Source organism: Trypanosoma theileri (assembly GCF_002087225.1).
Source record: "Trypanosoma theileri isolate Edinburgh chromosome Unknown TM35_Tth_7_V1, whole genome shotgun sequence".
NCBI lineage: Eukaryota > Euglenozoa > Kinetoplastea > Trypanosomatida > Trypanosomatidae > Trypanosoma > Trypanosoma theileri.
The window spans coordinates 171,550-189,328 of NW_021639849.1; the positions used below are offsets into that span (position 1 = coordinate 171,550).

A 17,779-nucleotide genomic window follows, 5' to 3' on the forward strand; every position below is an offset into this window, starting at 1 on the left:
TCCTTTTTTCCGCCCTCTCTCTCTATATATATATATATTCTTTTTTTCCCCTTATTCTTTGCGGGTAATAACAACAAGACGTAATACGATAACAGGAGGAAGGAGTGGAAAAATGGGAAGAGAAAGGGAAACTCAGTGCGGGAATACAGACACCTGTGATAGGTGTATCCCCTCTTAAAAAGAAGGATAAGAGATAATATTCTCTTAGAGAAGAATAATATCGTTGTTTTTGTTATTATTATTAATTATGTACTTTATGTATGGGAAAAAAGCATTTTTATCGAGCGTTGGGGTTGCTTTGTGGTTTTACAAAATATAAATACAAATCGAAATACCAATAAGATGAGAAGGAAAGCTTTCATTTATTTTCGTGTTTTTTCACCCCAACGGGAATTTTTTTTTTGTGATTATTTGAATTCTCTATGCTTTCCTATTTTCTCCCTCTTTTTTTTTTCCTCCTTTGATTTCTTTCTTACCTCTGCAGAAAAGAAGTTAGGGAGAAAGCATAAAACAAACAGAGAGCTCGGGTGGTGACGGCAATAATAGTGATAGGAAGGAGGAAGGGAAAAGAAAAAAAAAAAAAAAAAACGGAGGAAGTGTGACAATAATAACAGATTAAAAAAAAAAAAAATGCAGGAAAACAATATCCATGCATCCTACCCATATAGTATCATTGTCCATCATGGAAAGCAGATTGTCTTTCTTGCCCTACCGCCAAAAGCCACATGGGTTGAGGCACGCCGCTCGTACGCAGCGTTGATGAATCTAGATCCCTCGCAAACAGTGCTCGCACCGTGGTTCGCCACAGCCACTAGAGAGTCTCCCCGTCTGCCTAAAGACGACGCCGTCATTGAATGGCCAAAAAATGAATATGTGCATGTCACTGCTATAACAGGGACACCAGGCGGTGTATGGACATCAGTACCATCACAGTATAGACCTATTGAAGCAAGAAGGCGTGGTATTGAAACTATTCCATCAGCAGTATGCGAATATCTGAACGCCAAACAAGCCGTATCACCTTCGCGATAGGGTTCGTATTGAGTAGAAGAGAAGGATTGGGAAGCAGCTCTCTTTTTTTTTTTCTTTTGCTTCTTGTATTTCTTCCTGTATCACCTCATTTTTATTTTGTTTTTTCGTTATTATTATAATTTCAATTCTGTCGACGAGAAAACAAAATATATATATGAGTTGAAGATGACACTGAGAATTAAGTAACATCTGAAGTTCTTAGTTTTCGTTTTCAAGTTTTTTGCTTGTTAGTTGTTGTTTTTTTTGTTTGTGTGTGTGTTTACTGTAGTGCGGTGAGGTTTTTTTTTTTTTTTCTTTGTAAAAGTAACTTTTACTCTTTTTTTTGTGTTTTTTTTTTTTTGCCTTTGTTCATCTATCGTTGCTCTTTTTTTCTTTTCTTGTTCTGTTTCCTTACTTAACCTCATACTTTATCCACTTTTTACATGTAAGTGAGGTGATTGCTGTTTTCACACATACACACACACACACACACAGACAAACGATAAAATAAAGAGTAAAAATGGCATCCTCTTCCTCCAAGTACGCTGTACCCGAACTCACTCAAGATGATGTCCCGGGTGGTGCCTGTTGCGTGGATGAAACCACATTTGCCACACAGTTCCCTAGCTATCTTGAGAGCTATATTCGCAGTGTGTGGCCAGCAGTAGAAACCGTATTGGGGCAGCAGCAACTGGTGGGAAAGTTAGACCTGATGGAAGGATCTATGACAGTGGCAACCACACGACGAACCTGGGATCCTTATGCTATTGTAAAGGCCCGTGATTTTATTCGATTACTCGCGAGAAATGTTCCTCTCGCACAGGCACAGAAGATATTTCAAACGGAAATTACCTGTGATATTATTCCTATTTCAATGAAGGGTAGCAGTACGCGAAGATTTATTAAACGTCGTGACCGCCTTGTTGGACCAAAAGCACAGACACTGAAGGCGTTGGAGATTCTCACCGGTTGCTACGTTCTTGTACAGGGAAAAACCGTGGCTGTCATGGGCCCTGTAAAGGGATGCCAACAGGTTCGCAAAATCGTTGAGGACTGTATGAATAACATTCACCCGATTTACGGTTTGAAGCAGTTGCTCATCAAACGTGAGCTCGCAAAACGTGAAGACATGAAGCATGAAGACTGGAGTCGATTTATACCCGTTTACAAGAAGACCGTTCAAAACAAAGAAAAGGTCAAGGCTGTCAAGAAGATTAAGAAGGAACGACTACGTGCATCTATTAAGAAACAAACTGGTAAGGAGAGGTCCATCTTTCCGCCTGCACCACCAAAACGTAAGGAGGATATTGCTATGGAAAGTGGCAAAGCATTTTTGGTGGATCATCGTAGGCGTAAAAGAGACGATTACAAGGTTGAATAACACCCAATCTTTTTTTTTTTTTATGTTTTAGTTACAACGAGTAAAACGCACGAAAATGATGCAAATGGTGTATATAAGAACGAAAAAGGAAAAATAAAAGGAGAAAAAGAAAGAAAGAAAGAAAGAAAGAAGGCGAGTGAGATGAATGAAAGAAAGTATGGCTTTATTCTCTCTCTCTCTCTATCCAGAAACGCAAAAAAAAAAAAAAAAAAAAAAAACTTCTTGTTTGCTACTACTACTACTACTACTACTACTACTACTACTAATATAAGTTTTTTTTTTTTCCTTTTTTTCCTTTTGCGTTTACTCTTCTGCTGTTAACATTCATCTTGATATTCTTGGTATTATTGGTGTCTTTCTATCTTGCATAGCTGCCGTGTATAATAGGATACTATGCAAGAAGCAATCAGAAAGATGAGATAAACAACAGAAAAAAATAGATATCAGGTAAGAATACACACGAGGTAAAGAAAAAGAAATAACAATAGAGAATCGTAGGAAAATTGAAGTAGAACGTATAAAGGCACTCTTTCTTAAGTGGAGAAATCTTTTTTTTTTTTTTCTTCTCGGTTTCTCTGCAGATAACCTTCACTGTTTACATCATTTTGTTTGATATCACGTTGAGTTTGTGTCTGTGCGTGTATGCCTTATTCCTTTTTTTTTATATATATGCGTTCTTTTCTATGCGTTTCACCTCTTCTGCCGTGATGGCGCGGTTGGAGGGTGGTGAAAGTAATTTCATTTTGTATCCCTTCTGTTTTTTAACTTGTTTGTTCGTCATTTCATTTGTAGACTCTTTTTTTTTTTCTTCTTTTGTTTACTCTTGCTAATATGCTGTTGTGGTGAAGGAAAGGGGTAGGAATGGCAGCAACAATGTCGACAAACACAGAGCGATGTAATCTTCTCTCATTCCTTGGATATCGTGTAAACGTTGAGCTTGATGATTCTTCCACGCTTACTGGTCGTCTTGTGTCGCTGGGTCCAACGTCGAATTTGATACTGACTGACGTGGAGCGTGTGATGCCGTTGAAGCGTCGTCGTGGTGGTACGAGGCGTGTGTGTTACGATACAGTGTTGTTTGTACGTGGCGCTAGTGTCGTAGCGGTGAGCCACACAAGTGGTGTCACGACAGATCGCACAGTGGTGGATTCCATCACAGGAAGACAGGCGGAGACGAGTAGAACGATTCAAGTTGCAAGTCAAAGCCTTAACGTACCTCTCCGATAGAGTGAGAGGTGCGGGGATGAAAAGGAATCTGCGACATTTTTTTCTCTCTGTCGTACTATGACGAGTTTGACTAGTTGTTTGGTATTTATCTTTACAAATATTACCTCAAATTATCTGGTACCTGTGATGATAACATTAGTCACGCAAAGAACTTCACTCGGCTACTGTATTGATATTGGATAGGTAGACAAGTGTATGTTCTTCTTCTTTTTCTTTCTCTCTGTTTGTTTTCCGTCGCTGATAAACAAGTGGGATTTATTGTTCTGTTCTTACTGCGTCTTAATATATATACATATGAAACTGGTGACGTTCTTTTCTTTTTTTTTTTAATTGTTTCTGTGGTTACTTCCTATCATTTCTTTCCAAACTCTTATTTTTGTCTTTTCTTCTTCTTCTTTTTTTTTCTTCTCTTTTCCTTTCTATATATAACTGTGTGTATGTAGTGAACTTCTCTACTAGTGAACTAGTGATGAGGTCGGTACACTCTAGAGTGTCGTCCCGGTCCCGTTCTCGACCACGACCTATGGACGGCGCCGCCCGCAGCAGTCGGCCGAGTACCGCCGCCCGGCCGCCGGAGTCGTTGGCCCGCTGGCGGGTGGACTCCAACGGCCGACTGGCCAACTTGGACTTGGCGCTGCTGCGGCGAGACCTCCACCGCCGCCTCGCGGACGGCCGGCTCTACACGCTGGAGGAGTGCCGCGTGTTTCTCCTCGAGATGACCCGCATGGCGGCGGCGTGGCAGGCGGAGGAGATCCCGCGCCTCGTGGCCCTCGCCGACCTCCGCGACCGCCGCCTCCCCGCCGCCCCGCTCGCCTTCCAGTGGCCCCCGCCCCGCACAGACCCCCTCCCGCTCGCACCTCTCCCAACCACTCAACCCACAAACGCACATGTCGTGGCGGAGATGAACGCCGCCGTGGCGCGCATGATAGACCGTTTGTGGGAGTCTCGTCGACAGCGGCTCCTCCTCGCCGCACGTTTGCTGCAAGACATTGAGTCCCCATTACAAGTAGTGCCACCCGCAGGCAGTGTCTCCGGATAGGAATGAGGGAGAAGAGGGGTTCCGGTTAAATCAGTTTGAATGGAACTTCTCTTTCTCCACTCCATCCATCCCTCTATTTCTTTCAACTGCTATCGTACATGTATTTTTTTTCTTTTCTTTTTGTTGCTGTTGTTATTCAATTTATCGGTGTTTCTCTTATTGTTCGTTTTGTTTTTGTTTTGTTTTTGATCTTTTTTTTCCCCCCTTGCCTCTACTGGGTTAGGGGAAAGGGGGGAAAAAAAATAAAGAACATTCAACTAATTCTTTCCATGTTTTTTTTTTTTTTGTTTCTTTTTTTTTTCTTGTCTGTGTGTGCGTATCTCTTTCTATTCTCTACAATGAAGGCAAAATGCTTCTTCCTAGGAGAAATGACGCTCCTCGAACTGGAATGTATAGTTACCGCCGCCTGCAATACCGGCCTTTGCTCTCATCAGAAGAAGCTATTGAAGAGGCAAATGAGTACTTGGCAAAAAATACCTCAGACACAGAAATGTTACTACAACGGGCAAAAGCTTTAGTACGATTGGGACGGTACTCTGAAGCCCATGCTGATCTTTCAATTCTTATAAAACCTTTTCAGGGAAATGGTCACCCTACTAAAATAGTGCATCTCTTATTTTATCGTGGTCTTTGTTGTGAAAAGATGTCACGTATTGATGATGCCATTGCAGATTTTACAGCAGCACTTGATATTGCTCCTTCTCACAAGCGATCAGCATATGAACGTGCAGCATGCCATAATAAAAAGGGAAATTTTACTGCAGCAATTTTGGATTATGAGAGAGCATTACAGTATGATTTGGGTCGATCTAACTTTCTTATGCATCGAAATACTCGAAGTCGTTTTGCAAAAGCTCGTCAACAACAACTGTCTATGCCAACATCTTGTGTAACATCGCCAGATCATGTGAATCGTGCTTCTGTTTTGCATATGAATAATATATCCACACATGGTGGTAATAAAAAATTATCACTCGCGTCTCCACTTGATGTTCGTGCTATAACATCAGCTGTAATGGATGATACGTTAAGGCCAAATTATCCCATTTCTACACCATCTGGTAGTCCTGAATGGAATCGGACCACATCATCATCATCATCATCATCATCATTATTATTATCATTTTCCACAGTTCAAAACTCTGAGGCAGCAGAGCAACATCATCAGCGTGGACTTGCCTTCCGAAAACAAGGTGATTTAATACATGCTATTAATGAATACACTGCTGCCATACAACTAGATCCAAAGAATTTTAAGGCATTATTTAACCGTGGATTTTGTCATGACAAGATTGGTAATTATGATGCAGCTATTCATGATTATGAGGCTGCTATGGAATTAGAACCAAGGTATGCGTATACATATTATAACCTTGGTATATCATACGATCGTCGTGGTGACCATTTTGAAGAAGCTATAGCCATGTTTGATAAAGCTATATCACTAGATAATACCAACGCTGATTTTTATCACAATCGTGGTTTCAGTCAACGAAAATTGGGAAAATATCGTGAAGCCATAAAAGATTATACTACAGCGTTATCTCTTGATGCCCAACATTTTAAAGCATATTATAATCGTGCTTTTTGTTATGATAAGTTAGGAGAAATTACTAACGCTATTGAAGATTACACTAATGCCATAGCTATTCACGCAAACAATCCCAATGCCTATCATAATAGGGGTGCAGCATTAGAAAAAATTGGCCGACTTAGTGATGCTATTAAAGATTACACAGAAGCTATTAAACTAGATGGCGAAAACCCTTTTACATATAATGCTCGTGGAGTAGCTTATGATCGTATTGGTATGTATGATGCAGCTCTTAGTGATTTAACGAAAGCTATTGTACTCTCCTCCAATAATGCGATGTTTTATCAAAATAGAGGTGCCACATATCAAAATATGGAGTGTTTTCCAGAAGCACTACGAGATTATGATGTTTCACTTAAATTAGTAGAACAATATGAGAATAAAAGGTTTGATATGGTTTCTGATGATAAAATGGTACAGAAAGTAAATACAATGAGAATCAAAATATTAAGCAATCGTGGTTTTTGTCACGCACGTCAGGGCAATTATGAAGCGGCTATTCAAGATCTCTCAGCTGTCTTTACAGTAGATCCTGATAATATACTTGCTTTGTATAATCGTGGTATATGTTATGATAAACTTGGTAATCACAAATACGCAGTGGAAGATTTTTCTCGTATTATTGAAATAGATGCAGGAAATGCCGATGCACACTTTAGTCGTGGTTCTGCATTGGAATCTCTACAGGAATATGCAGCGGCGCTAGATGATTATGCAGTAGCACTAGCTCTAGATGTTGACAAGAGTAACTTGACAGATGTTAAGGCCTTGACGAAATTTAAAGCAGAACATCGTGCTACAGTGGCATCTCAACGCGTATTTCAACTCCTTGGTAATCAAGTGGAATGTCACCCAAGTATGCGAAATTTGTCCTAAATGATAATGAAGGAAAGGTCTCTCTTTCTCTTTCTTTCTTTCTTTCTTTCTTTCTCTCTCTCTCTCTATCTCTTATTCATATTAATTCTATCGGTATATTTCTGTGTGACGAAAACAAAAGAAAAAAAAAAGAAAAGGAAATCAAGATAACATAAATTCTGCCCTTAAGTTATTTTGTATGTTGATTTCTCTATAACGACATTGCCTTGAATTTATTCTTTTTTTTTTTTTATTTAAATTATTTTATACATTCCAGGTTGAATCATTTCTTCCTTCCTGGCAGGGGGTGGGGAGAGGGAGAGAGAAAAGGGTGTGGTTGTCTCATGTCAAATTTAAATAGTGGTAGCAGTGTTGAAATGTTTCCAACGGAACATCGAGCCGTGCTGGCGCTCATCGCACATGCCGCCAAGGAGTGTGTACACACCAAAAGTGGCGGGGATGTGTTTGACATCCTCTGCGCAGCTGAACCATCACTTGCGGAGTTATATCCAGAAGTTGCTTTACTGCGAGAAGTTAACAATATCCGTCGTGCACTTCGTGATCTGCAGGAACATGCAGTAGAGTCACGACCATCTGTTTACCGTACTATATGTGTTTCTTTGGTGCACATGCACAAATTACTTCCAGATCCATTATTTCTGTCTATCGCTGGGGCAATTGAGAAACTTCAAGAAATGCATCAACACTGTAGTGCTATGGAGCCTTATTTACTTGATTTGGTGGAATACATTCAATTGGTATTATTGCAAGAAACAAAATCTCTACAGCGTCGTGGAGTATCTATAACGCTACGACTTCGAAAGGTGCCACCATTCGTTGCGTGAAATGACATGTTCCATTTTAGACAGACAAACAAACAAGTTGATAACAGAAGAAGGGGGAAGAAGAAGAAGAAGAAGAAGAAAAAAACAGAGAGAGAGAGAGAGAATACATGGTGGGAAAACCATGTAATAAATCCATTTTGGTAATTTTATTATTTATTCTGAATATATAAATTTTTTTCTTTTTTTTTCTTCTTTTTTTTTCGTTTTTTTTTTTTGTTTTTATTTTTAATGGGTAATGGTTTTCTATAGTTAGGGGATAAAAAAAAAAAAAAAAGAAAGAATCAAGATTTTGAGTAAAATACAAAAAAGAAAAGAAAAGAAAAGAAAGAAAGAAAAGAAAAAAAGAAAAAAAAAAGGTAGTGTCCTACCATGATCGACTTTGATGCTGTTATGAGAGCCCTTCTCGTTATTACTGTGGGCCTGATCCTTCTTGATTTTGTGCCTTTACAGGAGGGTATGAGGTGCACGAATGACTATAAAAACGCATCCACCTGTCCAGAAGTTTTCTTTGCACAAAGTTACCATGCAGCGCGAGGAAAGTTCATTGAGGCAGCAAAGAAGGCGAAGGCACAACTGGAACGTCATGTGGTTCTGCATGAGGATGGATTTGAATACACTGTGGATACTGCTTTTCTACGTGGGAAGAACTCTGGGCGACTACTTGTTCACATGTCAGGCACAGACGGAGTGGAAGGGTATATTGGCAGCGCTATACAAGTGAAGTTACTAGAAGAATGGAATAACAGTCGTCCAGAAGGATCTTCAGTTCTCTTTGTACATGCAGTCAATCCGTACGGCATGGCACACTTTCGTACCACTAATGAGAACAATGTAAACCTTAATCGAAATTATCGTTCTGCTGAAGATTGGAAGAGTGTTTTGGCGCGTGATCCAAACATTGCTAAATACGATGATATAGTGGCACCCCTAATGCTCTCAAGAGCCCCACGTATTGCTGATCGGTTTGTCTTTCTTTATCATATTATAAAAGCATTTGTTACAAAGGGTTTTTACGCTTTTAAAACAGCTATTATAAGTGGTCAATATCACCATCCGGAGGGTATGTCCTTTGGTGGTCGAGAAGAACAACGCAGTATTGCTGTATTGCGTAGTATATTGACTAAATATGCAGCTGAGGCATCTGAAAAGAGTATTGTGGTTGATGTACATACAGGTCATGGTACATGGGGTGATGATGTAATTGTTGCAAGTACAAATGAAGATGAGTCACTCGCCAAGTCAATCTTTACAGCAGGAGTGATAAAAGGAGGACCAAGTGCAGGTTATGAACATTCAAATGGTTTTATTATACCGACTGATATACTTGGTAAAAATACACTGGTAGTTGAGCAAGAATTTGGAACTGTAAATTATATCTTTATGATTCGTGCCATATTTCTTGAAAATGCAGCATACAGATATGCCAATGGAAGCTATGTGCATGAGGTGATGCGAGAGTGGATGCGTGATGCTTTTTATCCACAATCAATAAAGTACAAGATGAATGTGCTGAAAAAAGGTGTAGATAGATTTGACAGTGCGTGGAGATATTTATCAGGGAAGTAAAACTCTTTGGCTCACACTGAATTTAGTTTTTAAATGTGTTAGCTTGGATGGGCTCAAACAGAGATGAAAAAAAAAAAAAAAAATAATTGAGGAAAAAGAAACAATAAGAAGATTGGGGGAAAAAAAAAGGAAAGTCATTTTATGCCTTGGGATTCCAATATATTCTCTTATTTTCTTCCTCTTTTTTTTTTTTTTTCTTTTGTGCCTTGACCTCACATTCATTATCTGTTTATATGCGTGTGTGTGTGTGTGTATGGTTTTTATGTGTCAGAGGAAAAGAAAAAAATATATATATATATATATATATAGTTTTAGGGGAAGAGTATATTAGGCAGGAAAAGGCAAATATCTTTTTTTTTTTTTTTTGCACACTAGTGTGAAGAATGATGTCTCAAGGATCCACAGAAGATTTACGGACAGTGGATGATTTTGTCCTCTCTGAAATTTTTTATACTGCGTGCCTGGAGACGCTTTTATCTGCTTACATTATTCCACTTAGTAACACTGCTGGATTTCCTTCCACTTGTTCTAACACATTTTCATCATTTTCTTGCAGTGAGGATTTCGGGTCACTACTTTCCACATTCGGTGTAGACATTCTTGAGGTATTATCCTGCCATCGCGCTCTCATTAACGCATTACAAATACCCAGACAGAAGGGAAGTAACAGTAGTGCGAAAAGTGATAATATCTCTCCTTATGAAGCCTTGTTAAATCAAGAGAAGAATCCTTGCAGTGATATTATTTATTTGCTACGCACAGGGGTGCCGGCAATGCGTGTAGCATACCAAAAATACGTTTTAAACTTTGATACTAATGTTAAATTGAGTGATTTAGCAAGGAGTTTTTTGTCTGCAGATGTGTGGAACAAAATTTATTTTAATCTTGCTCGTAGTACACTTCTCAATTCACTTTTCTGTATGGGAGTGGATAAAAAGAGTGCAATACTATTTTCAGATTGTTGTAACATTTCTTTCGAAGCTCTTATCGTTCTACCTATTCAGCATATCACTCGTTATCCAATTTATGTTAAAGATTTAATTGAAGCCCATAAAGCGTTAGGATCAGATGTGAATTTGACTACTTTTCAAAATGCAGGCGAAGTTCTGAAAGATCTATGGGATATGTGTAGTGCGGCTAATGCGGAACGAACTGCATATATACAACTTCACAGACTAGCTGAACTGGAGAGAAGGTTTGGTCTGACAGGTGTTCCTTCACAAATCATAGCTGAGGGTGATGATGTGGTAATGCGGTTTGGCAGGGAAACAAGAACAGGACAGATTGAAGAGGGACGACGTCATGTAAGAGTTATTCTCCTTCATGATCATATTTTTCTTTTATTACCACAAAAGGCTAACAGTACAAATAGTGGAAAGTTATTGAAAAAGATACCGCTTACAGCTGTACTTTCTGTACGCAGTGTGAGTACTACAAAGTACTCTACAGTTTATCTTAGTTACGCCTCTGTTTCTAACGGAGGGTGTTGGAAACGTAATAATAATGTCTACTTTATTGAGTTGTCAGTCTCGAATGAAACTGAAGCGATTCTTTGGGTGCGTGACATCACTCAGGCAGTGTCTGACTTGTGTTGTCAAACGTTGTATTTGTAAATAATAGAATGGAAAGATAAAAAATAGTAGCACTAATAAAAATAAAACAGTTAACTTTTTTTTTGCTTTCCTTTGTAATCTTTTATTTTTCTACAGATAGTAGTGTTTATAGCTGTACTTTTTTGTACCTCTTGTTTATATTATTATTATTATTATTATTATTATTATTATTATTATTATTATTATTATTATTGCCTTATTGTGTGGTTCATGTGACTCTGTGTGTTATACTCTTACGAAAAGGGACGAACGCTCTAATAATAATAATAATCATGCAGAAGTTCCCTCAACTCTTTGAGTCATTGCCAAATCGTCATTCATTCATTGATTAATGTTAATCCTTTCAAATTCAGTAAAAAAAGATATGAATAAAAATAAAATATATAAAAAGAACATATGAATTTTTTTTTCTCTTCATTATTTTCTTTTCTCTTTCTGTTGTAGTTTATATGACTGAGGGCATGACCCAAATGCCCCCAAAGGAGCAGTATGCACACCTCTGCACAGCAGCAGGCTGCCACGCAAACACACAACTCATGAAGGATTTGCCAAATACAGTAGAGGGATTAGGAACGCTGCGCAAACTTGATCTCTCGCGCAGCATGTTGCGAAGAACGGATGTTGAGCCTCTCGTACAGGCAATCCTCCGCCATTGTAGAAGTCTGCAGGTGCTCAATCTCTCGCACAACTATCTAACTGATGACAGTGTCATACAGATATGTGAAACTCTCGTGGAGAACTCTCCAATGCTTGAAACCCTCGATCTTTCAGACAATCCGCTCTCCAATAAAACAGGACGCTACCTTGCACGCTTTGTATATAGCATGCCATCTTTAAAAAATATCAAAGTCCAAAAAACTCTCATGAGTGAGAACATACTATTAGCTCCTTCCTCTATATCAAAACCACAACAAAGCTCTGTTCATAAAACACAGACTACGACTACAACTATGGTTTCATCAACAAGAGACGATAACTTTGGCAACATGGCAAAGGGGTGTGTCAGTAGTGTCCATGACTGCACGAGGGAAGATGGTAGGGTTAAATCAACCAAACAGCAATGGGCAGCACTTAAAACTCTCTGGAGAGCCGCAACACTTGCCGCTCCACATAGTGACAATTATTCTGCATTAGCCACTCTCATCTCCATGACACAAGAAGATGATGATGATACAACTCAAGTACAACAAAACATATTCACGACAATAAGATGTGCACAACGACATCAGTTTTAGTATACAAAAAGTATATATATCCAAAACAAAAAGAAAAAAAAAAACAAGTACAATAACAATAATTTCCAAACAAAAGAGAAAATATATATATATATATATATATATATATATACTTTCATACCTTACGACCGCATACTGATAATATCGCTTCTTATCCTCTCTTTCTTTCTCCCTCTGTCTCTGATTTCTTTCTTTGTGCCTGTGTGACGTGACCAAGAACGCTTCAAAACAAGTTTACTAACAAGGAAGTATCATAAAATTGCAATGACCATCAAGGTTGGTATCAATGGTTTCGGCCGCATTGGTCGCATGGTGTTCCAGTCACTGTGCGAAGAAGGTCTTCTTGGCACGGAGATCGACGTTGTTGCTGTTGTCGACATGAACACGGACGCTGAATACTTTGCGTACCAGATGAAGTACGACACAGTGCACGGCAAGTTCAAGTACACCGTGACGACGGCGAAGAGCAACCCCTCTGTGGCTAAGGATGACACATTGGTGGTGAACGGACACCGTATCTTGTGCGTGAAGGCGCAGCGTAATCCTGCAGACCTCCCATGGGGCAAACTCGGCGTGGAGTATGTGATTGAATCCACCGGTCTGTTCACGGCCAAGGCGGCAGCAGAGGGTCACCTGCGTGGTGGTGCGAAGAAGGTGGTGATCAGCGCCCCTGCCTCTGGTGGTGCCAAGACACTTGTGATGGGCGTGAATCACCAGGAGTACAACCCCCGTGAGCACCACGTTGTGTCGAACGCGTCGTGTACCACCAACTGCCTTGCCCCCATTGTGCACGTGCTTGTGAAGGAGGGCTTTGGTGTGCAGACTGGTCTCATGACGACAATCCACTCATACACAGCGACCCAGAAGACAGTGGACGGTGTGTCTGTGAAGGACTGGCGTGGCGGGCGTGCTGCGGCTGTTAACATCATTCCAAGCACCACAGGCGCCGCAAAGGCTGTCGGTATGGTGATTCCGAGCACACAGGGCAAGTTGACCGGTATGTCATTCCGTGTGCCCACACCCGACGTGTCTGTGGTGGACCTCACCTTCACCGCGACGCGCGACACAAGCATCAAGGAGATCGACGCTGCCCTGAAGCGTGCCTCTAAGACCTACATGAAGGGTATCCTTGGCTACACGAACGAAGAGCTTGTGAGCACCGACTTTATCAACGACAACCGCAGCTCCATCTACGACTCCAAGGCGACGCTGCAAAACAATCTGCCCAACGAGCGCCGCTTCTTCAAGATTGTGTCGTGGTACGACAACGAGTGGGGATACTCCCACCGTGTGGTGGACCTTGTCCGTCACATGGCTGCAAAGGACCGCTCGGCCAAACTTTAAGGGGGTGGGTGCCAATGGTTTCACTGCGCTAACTAGCTTTGTTAGAATTGTGTGACGCTGTTACCGCCAGCAACGCATTTTTTTTATTATTTATGATTATCTGTTTTACTTCAAAAGCAGGAGAGTAGGCATTATGGAAGTCTAAAATGGGGAATTTTTTTTTCTCTGAAATAAGCTTAGTAGGTGAACTAAAATGTAATTGGTTAAATGTAGGAGGTTTATTTTGCTTTTGGTCGTTTTTATGATTAAATATGTACTTTAATTTTTTTTTTATTTTTTTTTTTGATGGTTTATTGAAGATTTTTTTTTTCTGTTTTTTATGGTTTTGTATTGTTCTTGTGTTGTTTTTTTTTTCTTTTCTGTGGGTAGATTCCAGTTTTTAGGATGCGCCGTAGTTCAGTTGTACGATGGACTTTTTCAAATAATACTGGCCAATATAGTCCACCTATTTATATGCCTTTAGAGTATGCTAGTCGTGTTACAAACCAAAAACAATTAGTATTTACACATCCGAAAGATCCCAAGTATGGATGGAATACTCATGTGCATGAGTTGGCTTCACTTCATCCTGGTCTGCTTGGGCCTGGTAGACGAACACCGCAGCTGAATTGGTATAATCGTGGCGGTATTGTTTGTGAAATTCCTCCAGTTCCAGTGTATCGATCCCACATATGGTGTCAAGGACATTCTCATTTTATTTTGCAGCACCCAAAAATTTTTATTAAATGTCCTGTGGGGAAGGTAGTCTGTTGTAAGTGGTGTAGGCTTAAGTTTATTAATATGTCTACAGATGAGGATAATGATGATGATTGGCAAGAGGAGGAACAGAAAATTGCTACAACCCCAGAATTGCTAAAAGATTTAATGGAACCTATCCGAGATATTGGTGGTGTGCTTCGCAATCAACGTTTTCAGGATGGGAAGGAACCGGACCCTCATGTCTATCGTTCAGTGTTTAACCCTGAGCGATACAGGTGGAAACATCCTCATCACAAGTATGAGGTGCATCCAGCTTATGCGGAATCTAAATCTAGTGGTGGAAGTGGAGGTGGAAACAGTGCACATTAGAGGCATAATATGATGATGCGAACAAAGCAGAGAATAGAATATTTTTATATGTGTAGCTTGTAAAGCTTGATTTATTACTATTATTATTATTATTATTATTATTATTATTATTATTATTATTATTATTATTATTATTATTATTATTATTATTATTATTTTATGTGTGTATATGTCATTGGGAGGATGGGGGATCATGTTTTTTTTTTTATTGGGATTTTTTGGGAATGGGTAATGTTTTTATGGGTGTAATCATGTTATGATGAAAGTCTTGGAAGTTGAGGCTCCAGCAATAGTGAATAGTACTAATACTGGTAGTAGTAATAGTAATATTAGTAGTGGTAGTGGTAGTTTTTCTTCAGTGGAGCGAACCAAAAGAAGATGTTTGTATGCTGTAGGATGCTGTACAAAATATAGTTTCTGAAGACCCTGTGTTTGGGTACACCTTCGAGTTTTTTTTTATATAAAATAATTTCTAGGTAAAAAGAATAGAAAGATGAAAAAGACAATGCAACTTATATTTCTATTACTATTATGTGACGTTTTTTAATATTTTTTGTTTTATTGTTATGTCTGTTTTTTTTTTTTTCACTTCCCCCCCTTTTTTTTTTAATTATTTTTTTTTCTCATTTTGTGACCCACGTTCATGTAGATCGTCGCTTGTACACCCGTCTTATCTTGGGCTATATTAGAAGAAGGTTGAAAAAGAGAGATTAAACTATGGTTGGAAATGCTCCTCGACTGCCCTCGTACAATCCCAATGTTCCGGGAACAACTGAGTTTGAAGATAAACTGATAGAAGGAATGCCTGTGCTTCGTATAGATTCTTGTTATCGATTGCAAAAACGCAAGTTATTCCTGGTTGGGCAAAATAGTGGTCTTTCATATTCTCCTTCGAAAAAGTCGGGTAAACAGGTGATGCTGTTTGTAGATATTGTTGAAATATCCAAAGAGGAAAATTATACAAAATCTTATCGTAAGGCAGGAATACATTCAAGTGAAAAAACTATTATTAATGTGCGTAATAGTAAGGGAAAACTCTGGAGATTTGTTCTCAATGATTCAAGAGATTGTGATGCTTGTCTTAACGCCATTGGGAAGGTATTACAAAATCGACTAAAAGCAAATTTGAGTAACCATTTTGAAGGCTCTATCCGATCCTTGTGGGATCGAGCCGATCGGAATCTAGATGGTAGGTTATCTCTAGGAGAAGTAAAAAAGCTTTTTACACGACTTAGCTTTGATTTCATTGGAGAAAAACAAATACGTGAAGTGTTTACTCGTTGTGATACTTCAGGAGATATGTATTTGAGCTTGGAGGAGTTTAGACATCTTTATATGCTTCTCGTTCACAGACCAGAGCTTCAAAGCATCTATGACACCTATGCAAAATCTAATGCGGATATAGGCATGACTTTAAATGAGTTTGAGAGTTTCTTAGAGTCTCAGGGAGATCCAATTAAAATGGGAATAGACTATTTTAAGGGATTGGGACTCACTAATGAACAGAGACTTTCATTTTCTTTTTTTCAAGCCTTTCTTTTAGACCTTGAGAAGAATAATGTGCTTAATCCTTGTACTAAAGAAATTGTAGATGATATGAATCATTTACTAGCAGATTATTTTATTAATAGCTCTCATAATACTTATTTAACAGGAGATCAATTGGCATCTTCTAGTTCTGTGGCAATGTACCGCGAAGCTCTCCTTTCTGGATGTCGATGTGTAGAGATCGACTGCTGGGATGGAAAAAATAACGAACCAATGGTATTTCATGGTCATACGGTAACATCCATGATAAGATTTGAAGATGTTATCATGTCCATTAATGAACATGCTTTTAAGACATCTGAATTTCCAGTCATTATTTCTCTTGAGGTACATACTTCACAAGGTCAGAGCCAAAAAATGGCAGAAATTCTTCAGCGTATTTTGGGTTCTAAATTATTAATGGCAGATGAAGTGGAAAATGTCAAATATACACCTAATGGACTACGTAAACGTGTCTTGGTGAAGTGGAAGATGCCTAACACGCAGATTGAATCCTCTACAGAGGATGAAGAAGAGGAGGAGGATAGTGAAGAAAAGGGTAATGAACCTACAAAAGGACATGTTCATATTTTATGTGCGGAACTTAGTCCTTGTGTTGCCTTGGGGAGTTGCAGAACAAATAATTGGGGTGAAGATGCAAAATATTATAATGTTCAAAGCTATACAGAAGCTCAAATGCGGACATTATTTCGAAATTCAAAAGAAAAAATTCAATTGCAGAATACACGAATGCTCTCTAGAGTGTATCCAAAAGGCACTAGGGTAACTTCTTCTAACTATGATCCTATGATTCCATGGTCTGCTGGTTGTCAATTGGTCGCTTTGAACTTTCAGACATGGGATGAACCTCACCGTCTCAATCATGGCATGTTTGCACAGAATAATCGTGCTGGTTATGTTCTGAAACCATCATTTCTCATAAACCCTCAAAGTAGGGATAAACCCACAGCATATACACTGCGTGTGAAAATTATTTCTGGTGTTCAGATACCAAGACCTAAACTAAGAGTTTCTGGTGACGCCGTGGACCCATATGTTCGGCTGAAAATTTATGGTGCTACAACAAAAACCTCAGTACAGACAAAAACAGTCTGGAACAATGGTTTGAAACCTGTATGGGATGAATCATTTAACTTGAGTGGTGATTCTGTGGAATTGGATATTATGACCATCACTGTTATCGACGGGAATGTTGGAAAAGATGAAGAAATTTGTGGTGCAAGTATTCCTTTAAAACATTTACGGAATGGATATCGTGCAGTGACGATGCAACTTTCTACAGATGGTGTAACATTACAGACAGCAAGAGTCTTTTGTTATTTTGAACTTGTCTCAGAAAGCAAAAAAGAGATCATTTCCAAAAAACGTTAATTTGTTTTTCTTTTTTCTTATTATAGGGCTTTCTTCTTTTTTTTTTTACATGTATATATATATATATATATATATATATATA

At 39.1% G+C, this 17,779-nt stretch overlaps 12 protein-coding genes across 12 annotated transcripts; all 12 read left to right on the plus strand.

The window, feature by feature from the left end:
• Positions 1–630: 630 nt before the first annotated feature.
• TM35_000071820 (uncharacterized protein) lies at positions 631–1,032 on the plus strand (the record flags this gene model as incomplete). The annotated part of the gene is made up of 1 exon (XM_029023628.1): positions 631–1,032. The coding sequence occupies one exon, from the start codon at positions 631–633 to the stop codon at positions 1,030–1,032; it is 402 nt and encodes a 133-aa protein (XP_028884824.1).
• Positions 1,033–1,531: 499 nt separating this feature from the next.
• TM35_000071830 (ribosomal RNA assembly protein) lies at positions 1,532–2,392 on the plus strand (the record flags this gene model as incomplete). Its single annotated transcript, XM_029023629.1, has 1 exon — positions 1,532–2,392. One exon carries the CDS (start codon positions 1,532–1,534, stop codon positions 2,390–2,392), a length of 861 nt encoding a protein of 286 aa, XP_028884825.1.
• Positions 2,393–3,253: 861 nt separating this feature from the next.
• TM35_000071840 (U6 snRNA-associated Sm-like protein LSm5p) lies at positions 3,254–3,619 on the plus strand (the record flags this gene model as incomplete). The annotated part of the gene is made up of 1 exon (XM_029023630.1): positions 3,254–3,619. One exon carries the CDS (start codon positions 3,254–3,256, stop codon positions 3,617–3,619), a length of 366 nt encoding a protein of 121 aa, XP_028884826.1.
• Positions 3,620–4,088: 469 nt separating this feature from the next.
• On the plus strand, positions 4,089–4,658 carry TM35_000071850 (uncharacterized protein; the record flags this gene model as incomplete). Its single annotated transcript, XM_029023631.1, has 1 exon — positions 4,089–4,658. The coding sequence occupies one exon, from the start codon at positions 4,089–4,091 to the stop codon at positions 4,656–4,658; it is 570 nt and encodes a 189-aa protein (XP_028884827.1).
• Positions 4,659–5,007: 349 nt separating this feature from the next.
• On the plus strand, positions 5,008–7,128 carry TM35_000071860 (uncharacterized protein; the record flags this gene model as incomplete). Its single annotated transcript, XM_029023632.1, has 1 exon — positions 5,008–7,128. One exon carries the CDS (start codon positions 5,008–5,010, stop codon positions 7,126–7,128), a length of 2,121 nt encoding a protein of 706 aa, XP_028884828.1.
• Positions 7,129–7,451: 323 nt separating this feature from the next.
• Positions 7,452–7,952, plus strand: TM35_000071870 (uncharacterized protein; the record flags this gene model as incomplete). Its single annotated transcript, XM_029023633.1, has 1 exon — positions 7,452–7,952. The coding sequence occupies one exon, from the start codon at positions 7,452–7,454 to the stop codon at positions 7,950–7,952; it is 501 nt and encodes a 166-aa protein (XP_028884829.1).
• A 369-nt stretch (positions 7,953–8,321) lies between these two features.
• TM35_000071880 (uncharacterized protein) lies at positions 8,322–9,518 on the plus strand (the record flags this gene model as incomplete). Its single annotated transcript, XM_029023634.1, has 1 exon — positions 8,322–9,518. One exon carries the CDS (start codon positions 8,322–8,324, stop codon positions 9,516–9,518), a length of 1,197 nt encoding a protein of 398 aa, XP_028884830.1.
• Positions 9,519–9,904: 386 nt separating this feature from the next.
• On the plus strand, positions 9,905–11,131 carry TM35_000071890 (putative DNA topoisomerase III; the record flags this gene model as incomplete). The annotated part of the gene is made up of 1 exon (XM_029023635.1): positions 9,905–11,131. One exon carries the CDS (start codon positions 9,905–9,907, stop codon positions 11,129–11,131), a length of 1,227 nt encoding a protein of 408 aa, XP_028884831.1.
• A 449-nt stretch (positions 11,132–11,580) lies between these two features.
• On the plus strand, positions 11,581–12,366 carry TM35_000071900 (putative calpain-like cysteine peptidase; the record flags this gene model as incomplete). Its single annotated transcript, XM_029023636.1, has 1 exon — positions 11,581–12,366. The coding sequence occupies one exon, from the start codon at positions 11,581–11,583 to the stop codon at positions 12,364–12,366; it is 786 nt and encodes a 261-aa protein (XP_028884832.1).
• Positions 12,367–12,630: 264 nt separating this feature from the next.
• On the plus strand, positions 12,631–13,710 carry TM35_000071910 (glyceraldehyde 3-phosphate dehydrogenase; the record flags this gene model as incomplete). The annotated part of the gene is made up of 1 exon (XM_029023637.1): positions 12,631–13,710. The coding sequence occupies one exon, from the start codon at positions 12,631–12,633 to the stop codon at positions 13,708–13,710; it is 1,080 nt and encodes a 359-aa protein (XP_028884833.1).
• Positions 13,711–14,094: 384 nt separating this feature from the next.
• On the plus strand, positions 14,095–14,778 carry TM35_000071920 (uncharacterized protein; the record flags this gene model as incomplete). The annotated part of the gene is made up of 1 exon (XM_029023638.1): positions 14,095–14,778. The coding sequence occupies one exon, from the start codon at positions 14,095–14,097 to the stop codon at positions 14,776–14,778; it is 684 nt and encodes a 227-aa protein (XP_028884834.1).
• Positions 14,779–15,495: 717 nt separating this feature from the next.
• Positions 15,496–17,697, plus strand: TM35_000071930 (phospholipase c-like protein; the record flags this gene model as incomplete). The annotated part of the gene is made up of 1 exon (XM_029023639.1): positions 15,496–17,697. The coding sequence occupies one exon, from the start codon at positions 15,496–15,498 to the stop codon at positions 17,695–17,697; it is 2,202 nt and encodes a 733-aa protein (XP_028884835.1).
• Between the last annotated feature and the right edge of the window lie 82 nt (positions 17,698–17,779).